We start from the raw sequence: 20,291 nt of genomic DNA, 5'->3' as shown, positions 1-20,291 counted from the left end.
AATGTTAAATCTAAATGCTAAATGTTAAATGTAAATATTATATTTAAATGTAAATGTTAAATGTTAAATGTAAATATTATATTTAAATGTAAATGTTAAATGTTAAATCTAAATGTTATATATAAATCTAAATGTTAAATGTTAAATCTAAATATTATATATAAATCTAAATGTTAAATGTTAAATCTAAATGTTATATATAAATCTAAATGTTAAATGTTAAATCTAAATGTTATATATAAATCTAAATGTTAAATGTTAAATCTAAATGTTACAGGAAACTAAATATTTAGCTAATATGCAAATTTATTGTACGGGTCAACGGAAATACCAAAATAAAAGCTTCAAGAAAACCTCCCGCGCTAAAGTGTGCCGGTCGTGGTCAGGTTCTGTGTTTGCGCTCCTCTTACGGTCACTTTTGACTGCCATGAGCTGCTTCGACTATTCCCTACCAGCATGTCCAGCGATTTAGCTGAAAACATTGGAAGAGCCGTTTTGTCGGCCATCCAACGATTCAGCGGTAGTGCACCCGCGACCTCACAAACGCCGCAGCACTTGGTAAGTTTATTGTATAGCATTTTGGACGGGTTGATAGCAGTGTTAGCAAAACTAGCAAAGCTAAATTACTTAGCTAGTCCTCAATTATTTCATTTGGTAGGCAGCAGACAGAGATCGAACATCATACAACTCTATTTATTTATTTGGTAGGAAGGTAACAGTCGTTCTTGATGTAAATGTTTCCTTAGGAATCCAGCAATGCACCTGGACCAAGTAGACCTGCCGTCTCCACTGGGATACCATACTGCTCGGTAGGCCTTCTTACACATATCATTTAGCTGACTGATTTTTGTTTTTTCTTTGGTGTAATATGTCACCTTAAATTAAATCCTGTCAAAGTAATGATTCTGATTCTACATACATTTCATCTTCTTAGGGGTCCATTACTAGCAGTGTCACATCACCACCAACAACATTCACAAGTTTTACGTCATATTTTATTACTGTTTTTGCTGTGAAGTGTCTTTTGATTGCTCACTTTCATATTTTAAAACTATTGATAAAATATTACTCTAGCTAATCTGTCACAGTACAATTGCCTCAAATTACCCATCTTTTGTTATAGAATTGTGCTCATTGAGATTTTCTGTGCCGTGTTCTAGGATGGTTACCAAGGAAGGCTTCAGATTTCCAAAGAGGAATTGGAAAATGTTCTTTCCCTGAAAACATCTTTTACTGAAGCTGCATCTATCCTTTCCATCTCCAGGCCCACTCTGTATAAGTTACTGCAAGACTATAATATCTCAGAGTCAAAATTCAATGTAATCAGTGACCATGAGTTAGATCAGATAGTGTCCCAGATAAAAACTGAACATCCAAATGTTGGAGAAGTGATGCTGATGGGTCATCTGCGTTCCAAAAACATAGTGGTTCAAAGATGGTGCGTAAGAAAGTCACTGCGGAGGGTGGACTCGGCTGGTGTTCTATCCAGGAGAAGAACTGCAGTTGCTCGGCGAGTATATTCTGTGCCTCATCCAAATTTCATATGGCACATAGATGGAAATCACAAACTGATTCGCTGGAAGTTTGTTGTTCATGGTGCAAGAGATGGATACAGCAGGATGTTGATGTTTCTTCAGTGCTCCAGCAATAATCGAGCTGAGACTGTGAAAGCCCTCTTTACTGCAGCTGTTGGACAATTTGGCAGACCCCTGCATATCAGGACTGATCACGGAGGAGAGAATGCTCAGATTTGGGAGGACATGCGAGCAAGCAGGGGTGAAAGCTCTGTCTTAATGGGAAGTTCTGTGCACAACCAGAGGATTGAGCGTTTCAACCGAGACTTAAACAACAACTGTAGCCGCATTTATGCACCTATATTTTATGAATTGGAATCACTTGGTATCCTAGACTTAGAAAATGCAACAGACCTATTTTGCCTTCATTATGTGTTTCTACCACGAATCAACCGCACTTTGAAGGAATTCAAAGCTGGATATAACAATCACTCTGTTTCCACTGAAGGTAATAGAACTCCCATCCAGCTTTTTGCCTGCGGAACTCATGTGTCTCATCGTCACAACCCAGAACTTTCTACAGCAGAGGTCTCCATACCCTCCTTGTCAAACTCTGAAAGTAGGTTTGTCCCATTAAATGACAGCGATTTACAAGAGCTATATACAAGCATTCACCCTTTTGAAGAAGACAACAATAATGGTAAAACATTGTTTCAACGAGCAGTATATTTTTAACAAACTTGTAAATGTGTGACCTCAACCACAGGATACCAGTGATGTTCTAAAGAGTGATGACACTTAGCATTCTTAAATGCTGTACAGCAAATGCAGTTTTTGTACTACTGCAGAAGCCCCTCCCCTCTAGCAGTGATGCCTCCTGCCACATAAGGACTCAGAGTTAATGACTGACAGTGACTCATAGGCTATTCAGAAGGCTACAACCACTTTTAGTTTATGGGTAAAACCAGTTATTCAGATTGCAGTAAAGATCAAATTCACACTGTAATACAGTATAACAGTGAAAATTATCAACACGGAACAGTCAGTCTTTAAATCAATTCACAAGATTATCTACAGTATTGTTTTAATCATTGTAAAGTTGCAATAGTCTTAATAAATGTTGCTGTTAGATGTCTAAGTAATCCTGGCTTGTTCTACAAAGCATGTTTAGTATACTCTGTGCATAAACTGTTTTGAAGTGTCCTTGTTTAAAAAAGAAAAGCTTAATAAAATTATTGTATTACACCAGTGACTTTATTGATTTGTCGTTGAAAATACAGAGTTAGCATTTTTATAAATCTATTGAAGCTTTGAAAATTGTTACATTTCAACATTAAATGCAGTCAGAATTTATTTCAACTATCTTGTATGAAGCAAAGTTACTTGAAACTACAATTAATGAACAGGATTAGAGTTAACAAACCCACCATTTTAATTTCACTTTTTTGGAACATGTTTAGATGGTGCTGAATAAAGCTCCATTCATGAGTGCTACTAAGAAGCAGTAATGAAAAGCATCATCATCAGCCATTGTTGTTTCATTCACAAAAAGCTGAAGCTCATTTGCACATGTGTGTGCAATCGGGAGATGTTTGCTTTCATCGTGAATGAATGTTATTTTAGGAGCTGGTTGAAAACCTATGGCTGGAACCTTGCTGCTCCCGGTGGCAAAAGCCAAGATGTGACCAGGCCTCAAAGCCTTCACAAATGCCTCTTCATCCTTGGTAAGAGTCCTTTCTCCAAGTGAGTCTCTCAGCTCTTCATCTAAAAACAAAGAAAAACCACCATTAACCTGGGGACACTAAAATAGTTAAAGCTTGAGCTAACAACTAAATGATGGCTAATGTTTTTATAAAAAATACAGAGGTTCTGTCTTTGCCTTGCTTGTCAGTTGTAAGCTATCATACATCTTTATTCCTGTTTTGTGTGTGCATGTGACATAAAAAGACAAAGTTTTACTTTAGTGTCCTGAATTGTTTCATGGCCACACTACATTATATGTGAATTTCTGCTTACTTTCGACACACTGGAGAAATTCCCGAAATTTGACCACCATCAGCTCCTCTCTAACTCTTCTGTTGCTCCCAAGGACAGAATAGCTTGGCCTGAGAACCCCAGCAATTAAACTGGCTGTCAGATCTTTGTCCTCCCCCGATAGGTCAAGCAGAACACGCAAACTGGGGTTCTCTCTCAGGAGTGATAAAATCTAGACAGAAAAGTTTAAATAATGGTTAAATTCCAGTTTTCAATACAAAAAGTAGCTCACTCTAAATGATTATAAAATAATGACCAATTGATACAGAAAAAAAATAAATCTCACTCCATAGTAGGACAAGCCATCAGTTAGTTGATCGAAACAGCTTTGCCGTTGCAGAACTGCAAGGTATAGAGCTGCATTTTTCACGAACAGATCTTTATTGGCCACGGTGACTGTGAGTGGAAGACCTTCAACTTGATATCGCCATGAGTCGCAGCAGCTGACTGCTTCCTCCAAATCATGTTGAGTTGTTGCATTTACAACCTAAATATTTAAGAACAACACTTTAAATGTTTGTTTTTTACCAGTGTACACAAATACTGCAGATGGTTCATTTTAATTGGACTCGAAACGTTTTTGTTTTGGTTTATTTGGCTGTATTTCACCAATATTTTTTTTTTTAACAAAAAGGAAACAAATTGAAAATATAATACATGGAATTGCCTCTAATAACCAAAAGTGTATTTATTATATATTATAAAAGAAGACCAGAAGACTTATGAATATAGGAAATATTACAATATTCTTGTTATAATATTGCAATTCACCTTTTTCAGATTCTCTCTTAACTCAGGGTCACCTATATCATCCGGTGTTAGGTGTACTTGAAGCAATGTCTCCTGACTAGGGATGGGTACCGGTGTCCGGTGCCATCATGGCACCGGTTCTGACATAAACGGTAGTAACCAGACCGAAAAGCAGCGCACATTTCGGTGCTTTATTTCGGTGCTTTTTTTTTCCTGAGCTGTGATACACTTTTAGCCAATCGTTTTACGTTTCCGAGGATAGTAGGCGGGCCAGGTACGTACGTTCTGTTAGCGCAGAGCTACAGATTAAAAATGTCCAAGGCGAAGCGGTCAAAAGTCTGGCTGTACTTCACAGCAAAATATGCAAACTCAGCAGCAACAAGTGCTTTAAGCTGATACTGTGATACTGTCAAAGGAGGTAACACCTCGAATCTCATGAAACACCTGGCGACGCATAGCGTTTTTTTAAAAGCCGAGAAATGCGCCGTATTTGATGGCAGCAGCAGCCGTTCTTCTCTGCGTGAGTAGCTTAATGTTGTTCTTGTGTGATTTACGTTGAGTAGGCTAACCACGTTATTACATTAATGCATGTAAGGTGAACTAGCAAACATCATCATAGCTACATGCGGCTGTCCTCTTGTTTGATGGCAGATACTCCCTTCACCCTGGCCAAAAAGGCTAAAATGACCAAAGAAAAAGTGGAAAACAGCTAAACATGAGAGGTTTTTGGACAAAGTTTGTGTTTTTTCCATTGTTTAAGCACTGCTTCCAGCCAAGAGTGATACCATATATGCCCCATAGCTGCAGAAAAGGCTAACATTGTTATCTTTTTACAAAAAAACAGCTGAACATGAGAGGTTTTTGGACCAATTTTGTGTTCTCCATTCTTTAAGCACCGGTTTGAGCACCGTTTGAGCACCGGCACCGTTTCAAAAGTACCGATTTGGCACCGGTATCGGATAAAACCTAAACGATACCCATCCCTACTCCTGACACAATGTAGTCTACTACATGTGGAGAGAGAAAGGCAGGTGCTTCTCCACCTTGCACTATTATCGTGGACAACATCCTGCCAATGGTTCGATATACTCCATTTTGCAAGTGTAGGATGTTAAATTTCAGTGTGCATCCATTTGGTGTAGCTGAAAAATAACACACAAAAAAGTATATTCTGTACAGACCCCAAACTGATATCTTGAGATTGACAGACAAAAATGTATTACTTTTTTTTTTTTTTACTGTTTCAGACACACAGAACATAACAGATTTATTATCTGTAGTCATTTATTAACTTGTTAATGTTCTGTCAAACAATGTTCAGATCAGGTGGTTGTTGCGTTTGTAACATTATAAAAACGAGTGTCGTCAACAAGCCTTTAGGCCTTGAGTAAGTAAGTTAGTTAGTTTGACTGTGAAATCCTATTACCTTCAAAAGCACCACTGTCCTGAAAGATGGCCTTCACCAGTAAACGGAAAAACTCCCGCCTTGGCCCCCCAAGGTCAGCAGCATCTTCCTCTGTTTCATGTTCATCGCTTGCAAATGTGACATAAAGCATCTCACAGCTTTCTGCAAACTTGGGTCTCTTGAACTGACGCAAAGCAGTCGACCACACATTGGCTCAACTGATATGGAGTTGTCTTGTTCCTGGTGTAATGACTTTCTCACTATGAGCTCTAAGAAGACCTTCAATTTCTTCTTTGCTGAGCTTCTTAAAAGACCTATATAAAAAAGGGACAATGACAAACAGATCTTGGGGAAAAATGGAAATTTGCTGTACATTTGACTCAAGTGCACAGAGTTACAACATATAATTATGTTGTGATAGTCCATATTAAATTAGTCAGAAATGAGCAATTACCTTTGTAATTGTGTAACTGCAAAAAAATGATGCAAGTAAAGATGCAAATAAGATATTCAATTATCAAAGGTTACTTTCAAATCTTACCTTGAAATATGAACTTCACTCTGTCTATCAGACTCTTCTAGGAGGCTACGCTGAATTGCCTCTTCAAGAGCTTCATCTTCCTCCAGAAAAATAGGGCTAAGTAGATAAGAGATATTAGAAATCATAAAACATGTCAGCCTTGAAGAATTTCTCACACTACATCATTAAAAAAAATATATATATTAAATGTAAATCCTAAAGTTGCAGTCATTCAGCAAAAAAAACCCAAACATGCAAATTGGAAACTTGCATCAAAACAATATCCTAAACAACATCTAAAATGAAGGATTTCTTTAACCCCTAGACAACAGCTTACACAAATTCTGCCACATTATATGGAAACATCTGCTGTCCCTCATTTTCACTCTCTTGAATGCAGCTCTCTGTTTCCTGATGCTTGGCCTCACTTTCACCTGGTGTTGTAGACAACGCATGATGCACTGAACAAAGGAAAGAAGGTCAGCATGACTTGCTTCATAATGTTAACAGCCTTTATATATCCTTATATTAGTTTAAGTGAAAGTTGGGCACATATTCCTCCTTGGCTGTAATCACCTGTGATAATTCGTAAACATTAAAATGGTAAATGGCCTGTATTTGTATAGGGCTTTTACTAGTCCCCCCTAAGGACCCCAAAGCGCTTTACACACCCAGTCATCCACCCATTCACACACTGGTGAAGGCAAGCTACAGTTGTAGCCACAGCTGCCCTGGGGCAGACTGACAGAGGCGAGGCTGCCATATCGCGCCATTGGCCCTTCTGGCCAACACCAGTAGGCGGTAGGTGAAGTGTCTTGCCCAAGGACACAACGACCGAGACTGTCCGAGCCGGGGCTCGAACCGGCAACCTTCTGATTACAAGGCAAACTCCCAACTCTTGAGCCACGATCGCCCCAATCGGACAAATTAACGATGCTCTCATCAAACAAACCCCCCAGGAATTATTACGCACTGCAGTAACAAAATCTAACTGGTCATCGAGCTTAGAACCTCACTAGGTTTTCATTCACGTCACATACCTCGTCTTCTCCGGCAGACTGGACTTTCAAAGTCACTGTCAGACAGCTCTTCTGGTTCCTCCTGAGGGAAAAGAAAGCATGTTCTACATAAAATCAAATACAGTTGCACCAAATCACTGGTAACACAGAGGCACATGGCTGCACTAAAAACTGTTTACACCTGCTGAAACTGCAATATTAATTAATACAATTAATAAAATTATGTTAAGGGAACAGACTCACTTTTTAGACAATAAATATTTCTGCACTGCAATATAAAATGTTTACCTGTGCAGGTTTTTGTATCCCTGCCATTATATAGAGGCAGGTGGTGGAACAAATCGAGCCAACTTCTTGGCCACCCCAAAGAAAACTGCTAGAAACATTTGGTTTCATTAGTCGTTTACATCCTCTAATTGTACTCAAATACTCAAAAGGGAATGTCTGGCCAGTTGACAGTGCAAATGTTCTTCTGAAGATTGCTGCTATTTCTTCTCTAAGTTGTGCTTCAGACCAGTCAGGTGTAAAGGAGATCTTCCCAATAAGGCCATCTTGTGCTAGTTTTGCTCGTGAATCTCCTCTCGGTATGAGAAACATTGATGCTGAAGACAAGGGCAAGCACACAACATCTTTTGTATAGTGTTTGCAGGTCTTGTTTTTTCTCACAAAATGTGAGCGCGTAGCATGAGCTTGAGGAACTGATGGAATTCAAACACAGATACAGCTAGACACCTATGCATTACAATACATCCGTAAGGTTTCTGTTATCTGTTCATTAAAAACAAACAAACAAACTGTAGACTCAGACCATCTTACTATTGTCTACCCATTACACAGAAAACTGAACCTTTTGTATCTTGTAGATTAGCATTTGGTGATTGTTGGTCAAGTTGGTGATTCAGTTCCCAGGTGCTCTAATCTAGAGCTCCCAATGAGTTTATCCGAGTATGACTGTGTGAGAATGTTGGACAGAAAAAGTGCTTGTATTAATCTGTGCATGTGAATGGGTAAATGAGATCTGTTGTATAAAGTGCTTTGAGTACTCAATTAGAGTAGCAAAGGCCTGCAATTAGGTCAGTGTGTATTTGGACCCTAACAAGTTGTATTTTGTTGCCCGTTTACTGAAATATTTTCCAATCAAAATTATAGCATGGACATGATGTGCAGACTCAGCTTTAATTTAGGGTATCCATATTAAAATGATGATGTCATTATCAATTAAGCAGATAAAAGGCCTGGAATTGATTTGAGACGTAGTGTTCGCATTTTGAAAATTTTACTGTGAACAGACAACATGCGGTCAAAGAAAACATAACAGAAAAAAGAAAATTAAGAAATTAATACAGCCACTACAGTGACCATCAAAACGATGAAAAATATTGACGTAAAATTTATTTTGCGACACCACAGAACTGTCATGGTCCTGGGTCGGTGACCCAGCGCTTTTAGTTTGTTATCATTTTCTAGATGATGATTGTTTAAGTTCTGTGTTATTTTCGATCTGCCTCTGAGTCTGCGTCTGTATCTGTCTGTCTATGGTGTCTCCCCATCTGTTTGTGAATCTGTCTGTTTAGTTCAATGTCTTGTCTGGTTCCATGTATCTGAGTTTCCTGTTTTATTGTGAAGGTCCGTGTCGTATGTGAGTGTGATCAGTTTACGTTTCCCCTGTCCCGTCAGCCCAGATTCCTCCCAGCTGTGTTGTCCTCCTGTCTCTCATCCCCTGATTACTGGTGTGTGTATTTAAGCCCTGTGTGTTCTCCTGCCTGTTGCCGGTTCGTCTGTGTAACTCCGCGTCAGTCTGTGTTCCTCGGTGTCCTGCTCGTCTCGCTGCCTCTCTTCCCTTTTTTGTTTCATCTCAGGTTTGTCATTTAGCTTTCCCAGTTCAGGTCTTTAGTTTTGTCTTCCCTCTTGCCTGTTTTGCCTTCTCACCACTGTGTAAATAAACTCACCGGCATCTCATCCACTGCCTGCATCTTGGGTCCTTCTTCTAACTCCACACGGCTCGCCTCGGCAGCCGTGACAGTACGAACCGGCCAAATATGGACCCAGCGGCATTCGCACCTTCCAAGGAGCTTCGGGAGGAATTAACCGATTCAGTTTCCAGATGGACTAATCTGTGGCTAGAGCATGAGGGGGAGGAATTTCGTCATGCTCTGGAGGCCCGAATACAGCGGCTAGTTTCCAATCACCCCTGGTTGCTGGATTCACTTCACCCACTCCTACAGGACTTCATCCTCAACACGCTTCATCTTCACCCTCCAACTGTGACAGCTGACCTGCCTGGCTTACCGGAAGATTCTCTCCCCAGTCCACCAGAGGACTCTCTGCTGGACGCAATGCCGCCCGATCAGTCGGCTTCCCCCTCCTTCCGGGCAAAACGGCGGTCACGCCGCCGTCATCCTTCGCTTGCCAAACCAGCTCTCGGGGTCAGTGAGAGTGACGGTTTCATGTACATGCAGCCCCCCAGTGGCCAGCTCACACCAGCCCAGGCTTTTTACAAAGCACTGGGAATCATCCTCATTCCACCCAGCCCATCCACCTCACAGCAGGAGCAGCCACTTCAGAGCTGCCTCGCATCACCGTCCGCTTCCCCGGCCGCTCTCGCCCCTTCTCCCAGGCGGAAGCGACGTCCGCACGGCCGTCAGTTACCGGCGGATTCCGTGAGTCAGGAGCGCAGTGTTTTTTCTGCTCCATCTGAGCGTGCATTCATGAACACTCTGTCAGTTTTTCCTGAATCTAGTAATTCAATACCAGTCAACTCAGGGTTATTCAAATTTGAAAAGAGTAATTCGGAAACTGTTAATTCTTTGTCTGATACTCCAAGGTCCGTTAACACTCGCTCTGAGGATCTAGAGGACTGCTTTCATTCTGCCTCTTCCGAGTCCTCTGTTATGCCAACCCGGACTTTCAAACCAAAATCTGGAAATAAGAAAGACTATCTACCAGAAGCTCAGTTAGCCGCCCGGCCCGAAGCTCAGTTAGCCGCCCGGCCCGAAGCTCAGTTAGCCGCCCGGCCCGAAGCTCAGTTAGCCGCCTCCACCACCGTTGTCATCACAACCATTATGTCAGTCACCCTTAGTCCAGCCTCCTGTTCAGCAGCCGCTAGCCCGGCATCCTGTACCAATTGCTCCACCTGTAAAACAATACAAGTCAATTCAACCCGAAAAACACCATTCCTCGCCCGTCCATTCCAAGCAGAGGGACACACCTAGTAATAATGTCAACACTCCTCAAAGGCTGGCCAGTTCTGAAACTGAGGTGCACTCCAGGGCCTCCCCAGAGGCTGGGTTTCAGCCCCCAGCAGACTCCGGACCCCTGGAGGTTAAGAAGCCAGCTGAGGGCCGCACCCGGCTGTCGCTGCCTGAGCAGCGTCGATGCTCTATGCAGCTGCAGCCTGCTATGTGTTTGCCAGAGGCCCGTGTGCCTGCTGGTCCTGTCCTGTCCCTGCCAGAGGCCCGTGTGCCTGCTGGTCCTGTCCTGTCCCTGCCAGAGGCCCGTGTGCCTGCTGGTCCTGTCCTGTGCCTGCCAGAGGCCCGTGCGCCTGTTGGTCCTGTCCTGTGCCTGCCAGAGGCCCGTGCGCCTGCTGGTCCTGTCCTGTGCCTGCCAGAGGCCCGTGCGCCTGCTGGTCCTGTTCTGTGCCTGCCAGAGGCCCGTGCGCCTGCTGGTCCTGTTCTGTGCCTGCCAGAGGCCCGTGCGCCTGCTGGCCCTGTTCTGTGCCTGCCAGAGGCCCGTGTGCCTGCTGGTTCTGTCCTGTGTGTTCCAGGGGCCCCTGTGCCCACTGGTCCTGAGACTGTTCTCACTGGAGGGCCCGAGGAGCCCGTCCAGCCTTTTGCATCATCAGCTGGGGGCCCGAGGAGCCCGTCCAGCCTCCTTCCTCGTCAGCTGGGGGGCCCGAGGAGCCCGTCCAGCCTCCTTCCTCATCAGCTGGAGGGCCCGAGGAGCCCGTCCAGCCTTTTGCATCATCAGCTGGGGGCCCGAGGAGCCCGTCCAGCCTCCTTCCTTGTCAGCTGGGGGGCCCGAGGAGCCCATCCAGCCTCCTTCCTTGTCAGCTGGGGGGCCCGAGGAGCCCATCCAGCCTCCTTCCTCGTCAGCTGGGGGGCCCGAGGAGCCCATCCAGCCACCAGCTGCTCCACCAGCAGCCTCATCCACGCTTGCAGCAGCAGTTTCATCCATGCCGCCACCTGCTTCAGCGCCTCCGTCTGCATCCTCCACGCCGTCGCCTGGTCCGGATTCAGCCTCCTCAGCGTCGCCTGGTCCAGCGCATGCTTCGGCTTCATCCACTTCACCTGGTCCAGCCTCCGTGTCTTCATCCTCGCCTGGTCCAGCCTCCGTGTCTTCATCCTCGTCTGGTCCAGCTCCCGCATCACCTGCAGTGGCCTCCTCTTCAGCTTCAGTATCAGCTGCTTTGCCTGGTCCAGCTTCAGCATCCTCATCAGCTGCTTTGCCTGGTCCAGCTTCAGCATCCTCATCAGCTGCTGCCTCGCCTGGTCCGGCCTCCGCTTCCGCTTCAGCCTCGCCTGGTCCGGCCTCAGCTTCCTCGTCATCCTCATCAGCCTCGTCTGGTCCGGCCTCAGCTTCCTCGTCATCCTCATCAGCCTCGTCTGGTCCGGCCTCAGCTTCCTCGTCATCCTCATCAGCCTCGTCTGGTCCAGCCTCAGCTTCCGCCTTGTCTGGTCCAGCCTCAGCTTGCGCCTCGCCTGGGGCTGCAGGGGCCACGCAGCCTTCAGGTCCCCTACTACCACCTCCACATCTTCGGTCATCTGCCAGGCCGCTTGTTGGGCATCTCCGCCACCGTGGACGCCCTCCTGAACGCCCTCCTGAACGCCGCCACTGCCTTCCGCGTGGCCGGCCTCCGGACTTGTTTCCACGCCGCCGTTGCCGTCCGCACGGTCGGCCCCCAGAACTGTTTCCACGCCGCCGTTGCCGTCCGCACGGTCGGCCCCCAGAACTGTTTCCACGCCACTGCCTACGGCGTGGCCGGCATCCGGACCTGCCCCGTTGCCATTCGCATGGTCGGCCTCCTGAACTTGACCATCTGGGCCTTTTTGGACTCTGTCCCTCCGTCCTGGGCCCCCTCCGCCCGCCCTGGTCGGGTTGTTTTCTGTTTTGTTTTGGTCCGTTTTTTCGTTTCTGCTGGGCTGTCTGGTGCCAGCCCTTGAGGGGGGGGGGGTACTGTCATGGTCCTGGGTCGGTGACCCAGCGCTTTTAGTTTGTTATCATTTTCTAGATGATGATTGTTTAAGTTCTGTGTTATTTTCGATCTGCCTCTGAGTCTGCGTCTGTATCTGTCTGTCTATGGTGTCTCCCCATATGTTTGTGAATCTGTCTGTTTAGTTCAATGTCTTGTCTGGTTCCATGTATCTGAGTTTCCTGTTTTATTGTGAAGGTCCGTGTCGTATGTGAGTGTGATCAGTTTACGTTTCCCCTGTCCCGTCAGCCCAGATTCCTCCCAGCTGTGTTGCCCTCCTGTCTCTCATCCCCTGATTACTGGTGTGTGTGTGTATTTAAGCCCTGTGTGTTCTCCTGCCTGTTGCCGGTTCGTCTGTGTAACTCCGCGTCAGTCTGTGTTCCTCGGTGTCCTGCTCGTCTCTCTGCCTCTCTTCCCTTTTTTGTTTCATCTCAGGTTTGTCATTTAGCTTTCCCAGTTCAGGTCTTTAGTTTTGTCTTCCCTCTTGCCTGTTTTGCCTTCTCACCACTGTGTAAATAAACTCACCGGCATCTCATCCACTGCCTGCATCTTGGGTCCTTCTTCTAACTCCACACAGCTCGCCTCGGCAGCCGTGACAAGAACAAATGATAGCGTATAATATGAAATGATAGATGTTTTCATATTGTCATATCGAACAGCCCTAATACAGAGGGTTCACTGCAAGGTGCAAGCCACTCATAAGCCTCAAGAATAGAAAGGCTAGAATGGACTTAACAAAAAAACAAACAAAAAAAAAACCATCTAGTAAAAGCCAGATAAATTTTGGAAAAACATTCTTTGGACAGATAAAACCAAGATCAACCTCTACCAGAATGATGGCAAGAAAAAAAGTATGGAGAAGGGTGGAACGACTCATGATCCAAAGCATACCACATCATCTGTAAAACATGGCAGAGGCAGTGTGATGGTTTGGGCGTGCATGGCTGCCAGTGGCACTGGTAGTGTTTACTGAATATGTGACACAGGACTGAAGCAGCTGAATGTGTTCAGAGACATACTTGTCTGCTTAAGTCCAGCTAAAAGTAGTCACATTGATTGGGCAGCATTTAATAATAAAGATGGAAGATGACCCAAAACATACAGTCCAAGCACCCCATGACTTTAATAAAGTAAAGAAATAGAATATTCTTGAATGGCCAAGTCAGTCACTGGATTTTAACCCAATTGAGCATACATTTCAGTTGTTGAAGACTAAATTTAGGACAGAAAGGCCCACAAACAAACAGCAACTGAAAGCCAATGCAGTAAAGGCCTGGCAGAGCCTTAGTAAGGAGGAATGCCAGCATCTGGTGGTGTCCATGACTTCAAGACTTCAGGCTGTCATTGCCAACAAAGGGTTTTGAATAAAGTAATAGAAATTATCATTTTATTTTCAGTTATTTAATTTGTCTAATTACTTTAGAGCCTCTGAAATGATAGGATTGTGTTTACAAATTAATTTTTCCCCCTCACATTTTTATGCATTCATTTAGTCCAACCCACTGAATTAAAACTTAAAGTCTGCACTTCAACTGCATTGGAGTAGTTTCATTTTTAATTCATTCTGGCAATGTACAGAAGCAACATTAGAAAATGTGTCTGTATCCAACTACTTATGAACCTGACTGTATATCAAAACCAGTCAGCTAAGATAAGATAACATACCTTTATTAGTCCCACAAGGGGAAATTTCATGATAAATAAATTAAATGATATGTGTAAGAAGGCCTACCGAGCAGTATGGTATCCCAGTGGAGACGGCAGGTCTACTTGGTCCAGGTGCATTGCTGGATTCCTAAGGAAACATTTACATCAAGAACGACTGTTACCTACCTACCAAATAAATAAATAGAGTTGTATGATGCTCGATCTCTGTCTGCTGCCTACCAAATGAAATAATTGAGGACTAGCTAAGTAATTTAGCTTTGCTAGTTTTGCTAACACTGCTATCAACCCGTCCAAAATGCTATACAATAAACTTACCAAGTGCTGCGGCGTTTGTGAGGTCGCGGGTGCACTACCGCTGAATCGTTGGATGGCCGACAAAACGGCTCTTCCAATGTTTTCAGCTAAATCGCTGGACATGCTGGTAGGGAATAGTCGAAGCAGCTCATGGCAGTCAAAAGTGACCGTAAGAGGAGCGCAAACACAGAACCTGACCACGACCGGCACACTTTAGCGCGGGAGGTTTTCTTGAAGCTTTTATTTTGGTATTTCCGTTGACCCGTACAATAAATTTGCATATTAGCTAAATATTTAGTTTCCCGTAACATTTAGATTTAACATTTAACATTTAGATTTATATATAACATTTAGATTTAACATTTAACATTTAGATTTATATATAACATTTAGATTTAACATTTAACATTTGGATTTATATATAATATTTAGATTTAACATTTAACATTTAGATTTATATATAACATTTAGATTCAACATTTAACATTTACATTTATATATAATATTTACATTTAACATTTAACATTTACATTTAAATATAATATTTACATTTAACATTTAACATTTACATTTAAATATAATATTTACATTTAACATTTAGCATTTAGATTTAACATTTAACATTTAGATTTAACATTTAGCATTTAGATTTAACATTTAAAATCCTGTTTTAAATATGAAAAGTTACAAATATTTTACTAAATGTTGTAAAAAATGACTCGAAAAAACATGTTTTTGTAAGATTTAGAGCTAAATGTGGAAAAATGTTGCTGTTAATTTCGGCATGTTTCAGTTTACAAACGGCGCCCCATAGTTGTCATCATCCCCTGAGTAACCTCTAAACCACATTATGCTTGCTCAGAATTAAAAGGTATCATAATGTTGTGATGTGGAAATAGGTAGCAGCTGTACAGGTTTTATTGCTTATTGTTTGCTTGGTTTTTACTCACGGAAACAAAAGGACTGGTTGGGCTTTCAAACAAGGGTGTAAATACAAAGGGGATTCTCTTTTCTCTCTTTAACATCAGATAGCTGTTATCACTGTTTTATCTATTTTAAAAAAGCAACTGGCAATTAGCATTAGCATTAGCATTAGCATTAGCATTATTTTTATGATTGTCTGAGCAGTTAAATGCTATAAAAGGATTTGACCCCATGCCTTATTTAGATTTCATATGAATTGCTTTCTTATTCAGGGACTTTTCATCAGGCAGAAAACAACTGACAGGCTTTTTATTATTTGAGCCTACGTTTCTGCATCCTTAGGATTTGGTTTGTCTCACCTATACACACTCCATTACGACCATTTTGGATTCAGGACACAGACATTCTCTATAATTCTAAGATTAGGCTTAAAATTTTACTCAAAGGTTTATACAAGTCAGACTGGATAATGGCTTCGACCTGAGATTGGTTCTGACAGAGGTCTCTTCCTGTTAAAAGAGAATTTGTCATTCCCACTGTCGCCAGCCGGTTGCTCCTAGGGCATTGAATGTTTTCTTTTAATGTAGTGGAGCCTTTAACTTACAATGTAAAGCACCTTGAATTACACTGAATAAAAGACCATGTTTAAACTCACCCCTTTACAGTTTCAGAACTGTGACTTTCGGCCTCATATCAACACCTACCAATGTCTCAAACCACCTCTGTGGTTGGTCGTGCCACAATAGGTGTGTCCAGGAGTGCATTTTTCCATCACACATAAAGACTCATGCTGCACAGTGTCACACATACTGATGCTTTGTCCTTGTAACACTGTTTGAAATCACCATCTATCCCCTTTGTGCAATTTTCTGCTGCCATGTGTACAGTTCCCAAATGCTATTTTCAAAGATAATGAAGTGTAAGAACTAAGAAAAGTCTGCCTAAAAAGTTAAGTGATCTCACGGTTTTCACCTGAGAGACAGATATTTTCTGACTTTTCTTTCTGACTCTGTCACTGTTTAACCTTTGGAAAAGTTGTTAGTTTAATTTTATGTAAATAAACCCTTGTATAAATTAGCCGCAAATTCGAAGGCAAAGTTCTCATGTCTGCAACAGGAATCTTTTTGCGCAGTGGCTACTATTAGCCCTGCCTACTCCAACACTGGATGATATATTACAAAGTGGATTAAAGTGATAGACAGAGCAATATTCAAAAATACTGGTCTCTCAAATAGTGTGGCAAAATCCCTTTCATTTCACTTATAACCCACTTCTATATAGCATATGTGTTATTCACCCAAGTGTCTCATTTTCCCAACAAACCTTGATGGTTAGGATACATTTAATTATTTGAAAGTTAATTTTGGTCATAATTCAACTGTTTTTGTAACAGACTATTTATCTTTGTAGGGTTCAAGTAAGTCATAACCTAGTATTTCTATTTAAGCATCTCAAAGTAATGTATTGTTTTTTGCTGTAAGCAAACATTAAAAATCTGCAGTTAGCTTAAACATGATAGAAACAAATGAAAAAAATACAATCAGAGAAATATGGACTGGTTTTTAAATGGACTGCTTCTTCTACTGCGCTTTTCTACTCTACCTGAGCACTCAGAGTGCTTAAAGAATGTTGCATGTAAAAATGAAAGAAGAAGGCCTTGTTTTTTTATCTGAAAGCAAATCTGTAATATAGTCAACTTTATTAGATCATTGTTTTTGTGATGTATTCTAATTTTAAGGAAAAAAGACACCAATGGGGATTGTTATCATTTAGTGAAAATGTTTTACACTGAAGATCAATACTGTTAAACATACATATCAGACAAAGGCAAATAAAGCTTAAACATACATACTCTTTCAAAAGCTCCTCAAAACAGAAAGAATGAACTTCAAAACCAATGCAAGAATGAATTACCCCTTAAAATTATAATAACACGCAGAGTATGGCATGATTTTAAAATATTACATAGTGTCTAATATATATGGAGCCCTGCAGGGGACATGGGAGAAAAAAAACTTAAGACGGACTTTTGCGAGATCTCGCAAAACAAACTCTGAATTCCAACAATGGCGGCAGCTACTTAGTTGTAATATTACTCTTTCTGGGTCACAAAATAAACTTTTAAGATATTTTGAGGCGTGAATGTAGTTGTGTAAACGTCAGATATCTGCTCAGTTTACAAGACATCACATATTTTCAAAAGTGCTCTGACGTTTTCGGAGATCCGACACCCACCATCTCGAAGCTAACGGGAGGTCGAGACCTACTACAACCGGGAGGAACACCGCTTTCCCGGCACATCGTGCCTCGACCTCCCGGTCGGCTTCGAGCTGGCGGCCTCCGAAGAATGCGGGCAAAACTTTTGCGAGATCCCGAGTTTGTTTTGCGAGATCTCGCAAAAGTCCGTCTTAATTTTTTTTTCTCCCATGTCCCCTGCGGGGCTCCGTAAATATACAATATTACACTAGTAAAATAGAAGCAGAGGTGATAGCTAAATGCTAGCTTTCCCACAATTTATGAGAAAATTAAAGTTATAGTTGGTAAATGTACAATGTGTAAAATATCTGGTCAATATGAGTCAGTCTGCTGCCGTTCTGTCATGCCTTTGCTCAGCTTTCCACATGGTGAAGACTGCCACAGAATAGGTCACCAAATCCTTAGCTCTCTGAGGAAAATATGAGACATATATATATATATATATATAGGGAGAGAGAGAGAGAGAAAATCTTAGACTTTAGATGGTAATTACAAATGCCACGAGAAAAGTATGAAACCTTTTCAAGTCTTAGATATACACTTTACCTGCCAACTTCTCTGTTGACCACTACTGGATCTTCCACCTTCTATTAGTCGAACAAAGAGAGATAATGATATGATAGGCTAATTTAGATTATAATGTAAACCTGTAAAATTAAAACAATAATGATCGAGTGATGTAAGGAAAAACATCTGTTACCATTCCAACAATCACAAGCTTTCTCCTTGAGAGTATAAATGAGGAAACCTATAACTATCAGACTTGTAACCAAAGCAGCACATAACAGAAAGAGAGTTGTGTTGGCTGTCTGCAAATCCCACATGTTGGGTGCTGTAAAATTAAAACAACCATTATTTTGGCAACATTATCAATTAAAACAAATATATTTTATTGATCACATGGGTATGTTGTGCAGAAGTGTAAAATTTACCTTTAATGTCCAGTTTTGATTCATTTCCAAAAATGATCTGTCCACATATGGCCACAGCACAGTAGTAAGGCCCAGGATCAGAGGAGCTGACGTTCCTTGAGAAGCTGTAGACACATTTACGTTGTGAGGGAGCTTCAGGACTCCCACATTCATCACCACTGTTTCCATGAACATAAATGGAATGGGATTTGTCTGATCCAGCTCTGAACCAGTACACACTGGGATTTTCTGGACACGTTTTCTTCTCATACTTAGAGAGGACTGAACACTGCAGAGTCTCTTGGGCTCCTGAATGAATACGATCAGAAGATCGTATTTGTATGACATCAGGTTCTGGACCTTTTGAAAAAGATTAACATAAATAAATAAATGAACTTTATTGAGATGCCATTGAATTGAACATTTTAAAATTAGACTCATAAGCACATAGACTTTTTTTTTTTTTACCTTTGATGGTCAGAAATGTTCCCTCCAAAAAGGTCATAGCAAGCTGTCTGACTTTTATGCAGTAGTAAAAACCAGTATCACTTAGTTTAGTTTTACTGATTTGCATAATAAAGGTTCCAGGTTCTTGTTTTACTGTAATATGAGACGTATTGTTAACATCGTCATAATCAAAGGTGAATGTTCCTCCCAAGAATTCAAACTGGTTTCCAGAAACAAGTCTGATCCAAAATAATGTTTCCTGGTGCAAAAGTGTTGACTGGCGAATACACGAAAGTGTCACATTTTGTCCAACATCAACAGTCTTTGTCACAAAATTGTGATCATTTGAGCAACCTGAAAAAACAAACAAACAAAAAAAGTTATGATACTTGTAAACAAATACTATTACAAACAAGAAAGATAAACTGTTGTCTGCCACGTGCTAAATTACTGTGAGAACATATGCATGGTACTTTAATTATAACTGCAACACGTCTTTGATACATACTTACCCCCCATTCTGGCTGACAGCAGTAAATAAAATAGGACCATCATTTTCTTATTAAAACACATTTACATTGGAGCATATGATGATATGACCAGCTTTAAAATAGACGTGCAATGTGGGAGGGAACAATTTTAGATCAGTCTGATTGGCCTTGCTTTGCTTTCTCATTCACTATATTACCACAGTGGAAATATCAACTATATTTCCTACATAAACACATGAAACAACACCAATGAGTAGCACCGCTAGTCATTGGTGCTAGTATTTCTTTAGTGTTGTTTAATTCAAACACATTAAACATGAAAAGCTCTTTTCATTATATACATTTAGAAAGTTTTCAGCTGAAACTAAATAAATGAACTAAAATAGGTCTATAGAAAGATAAGATAAGACAGTTTTCAGCTAAATAAAAGATGTTTGTCTGACAAAGCAAAGACAAACTTGCAGTAATGTGAATCAGTTCAATGTCTTTCAGTTTCAAGCTTTTTGTATATCATGAGATAATAAATACTCTCTTCTTACCATTTTCTAAAATGTATTAAATAAAGTCTCAGATGAACAACAACTCATGGTATATTACACAATTTCATGATTTATGTAGCAAAAATTGAACGAAAATGCTCAGGTTAACCTCACCTCATTCTAATATATTGTGTTTGTTATGCATCAAATGTGACACTGTGCATTATGACGATACATCTGGACTTTGGTTTCATCTATCCACAGGACATTGTGAATAATCTTTTTCATTATAGAATGATGGGATTGTCTGTCTTCCTTGGCATTGTGTTCACACACTAAAAAATACCTCCAAACTTTCAAAACTTTTGTTTTTACAGAGGTGGCTTATGAT

At 41.5% G+C, this 20,291-nt stretch overlaps 2 protein-coding genes across 2 annotated transcripts; both read right to left on the bottom strand.

The window, feature by feature from the left end:
• Positions 1 to 2,844: 2,844 nt before the first annotated feature.
• Positions 2,845 to 5,279, bottom strand: LOC113009269 (G2/M phase-specific E3 ubiquitin-protein ligase-like). Its single transcript, XM_026147478.1, has 5 exons — positions 5,271 to 5,279; positions 4,320 to 4,391; positions 3,835 to 4,035; positions 3,531 to 3,720; positions 2,845 to 3,278 (listed from the first exon to the last, which is right to left on the bottom strand). The coding sequence occupies exons 1-5, from the start codon at positions 5,277 to 5,279 to the stop codon at positions 2,971 to 2,973; spliced, it is 780 nt and encodes a 259-aa protein (XP_026003263.1). The 3' UTR covers positions 2,845 to 2,970.
• A 12,009-nt stretch (positions 5,280 to 17,288) lies between these two features.
• Positions 17,289 to 19,485, bottom strand: LOC113009255 (uncharacterized). The gene is made up of 5 exons (XM_026147464.1): positions 19,443 to 19,485; positions 18,952 to 19,284; positions 18,505 to 18,843; positions 18,273 to 18,404; positions 17,289 to 17,305 (listed from the first exon to the last, which is right to left on the bottom strand). The coding sequence occupies exons 1-5, from the start codon at positions 19,483 to 19,485 to the stop codon at positions 17,289 to 17,291; spliced, it is 864 nt and encodes a 287-aa protein (XP_026003249.1).
• Between the last annotated feature and the right edge of the window lie 806 nt (positions 19,486 to 20,291).

Source organism: Astatotilapia calliptera, chromosome 2 (assembly GCF_900246225.1).
Source record: "Astatotilapia calliptera chromosome 2, fAstCal1.2, whole genome shotgun sequence".
Taxonomy (NCBI): Eukaryota; Metazoa; Chordata; class Actinopteri; order Cichliformes; family Cichlidae; genus Astatotilapia; species Astatotilapia calliptera.
Note: the sequence above shows the minus strand (reverse complement) of the source record. Positions and strands in the feature narration are given on the sequence as shown.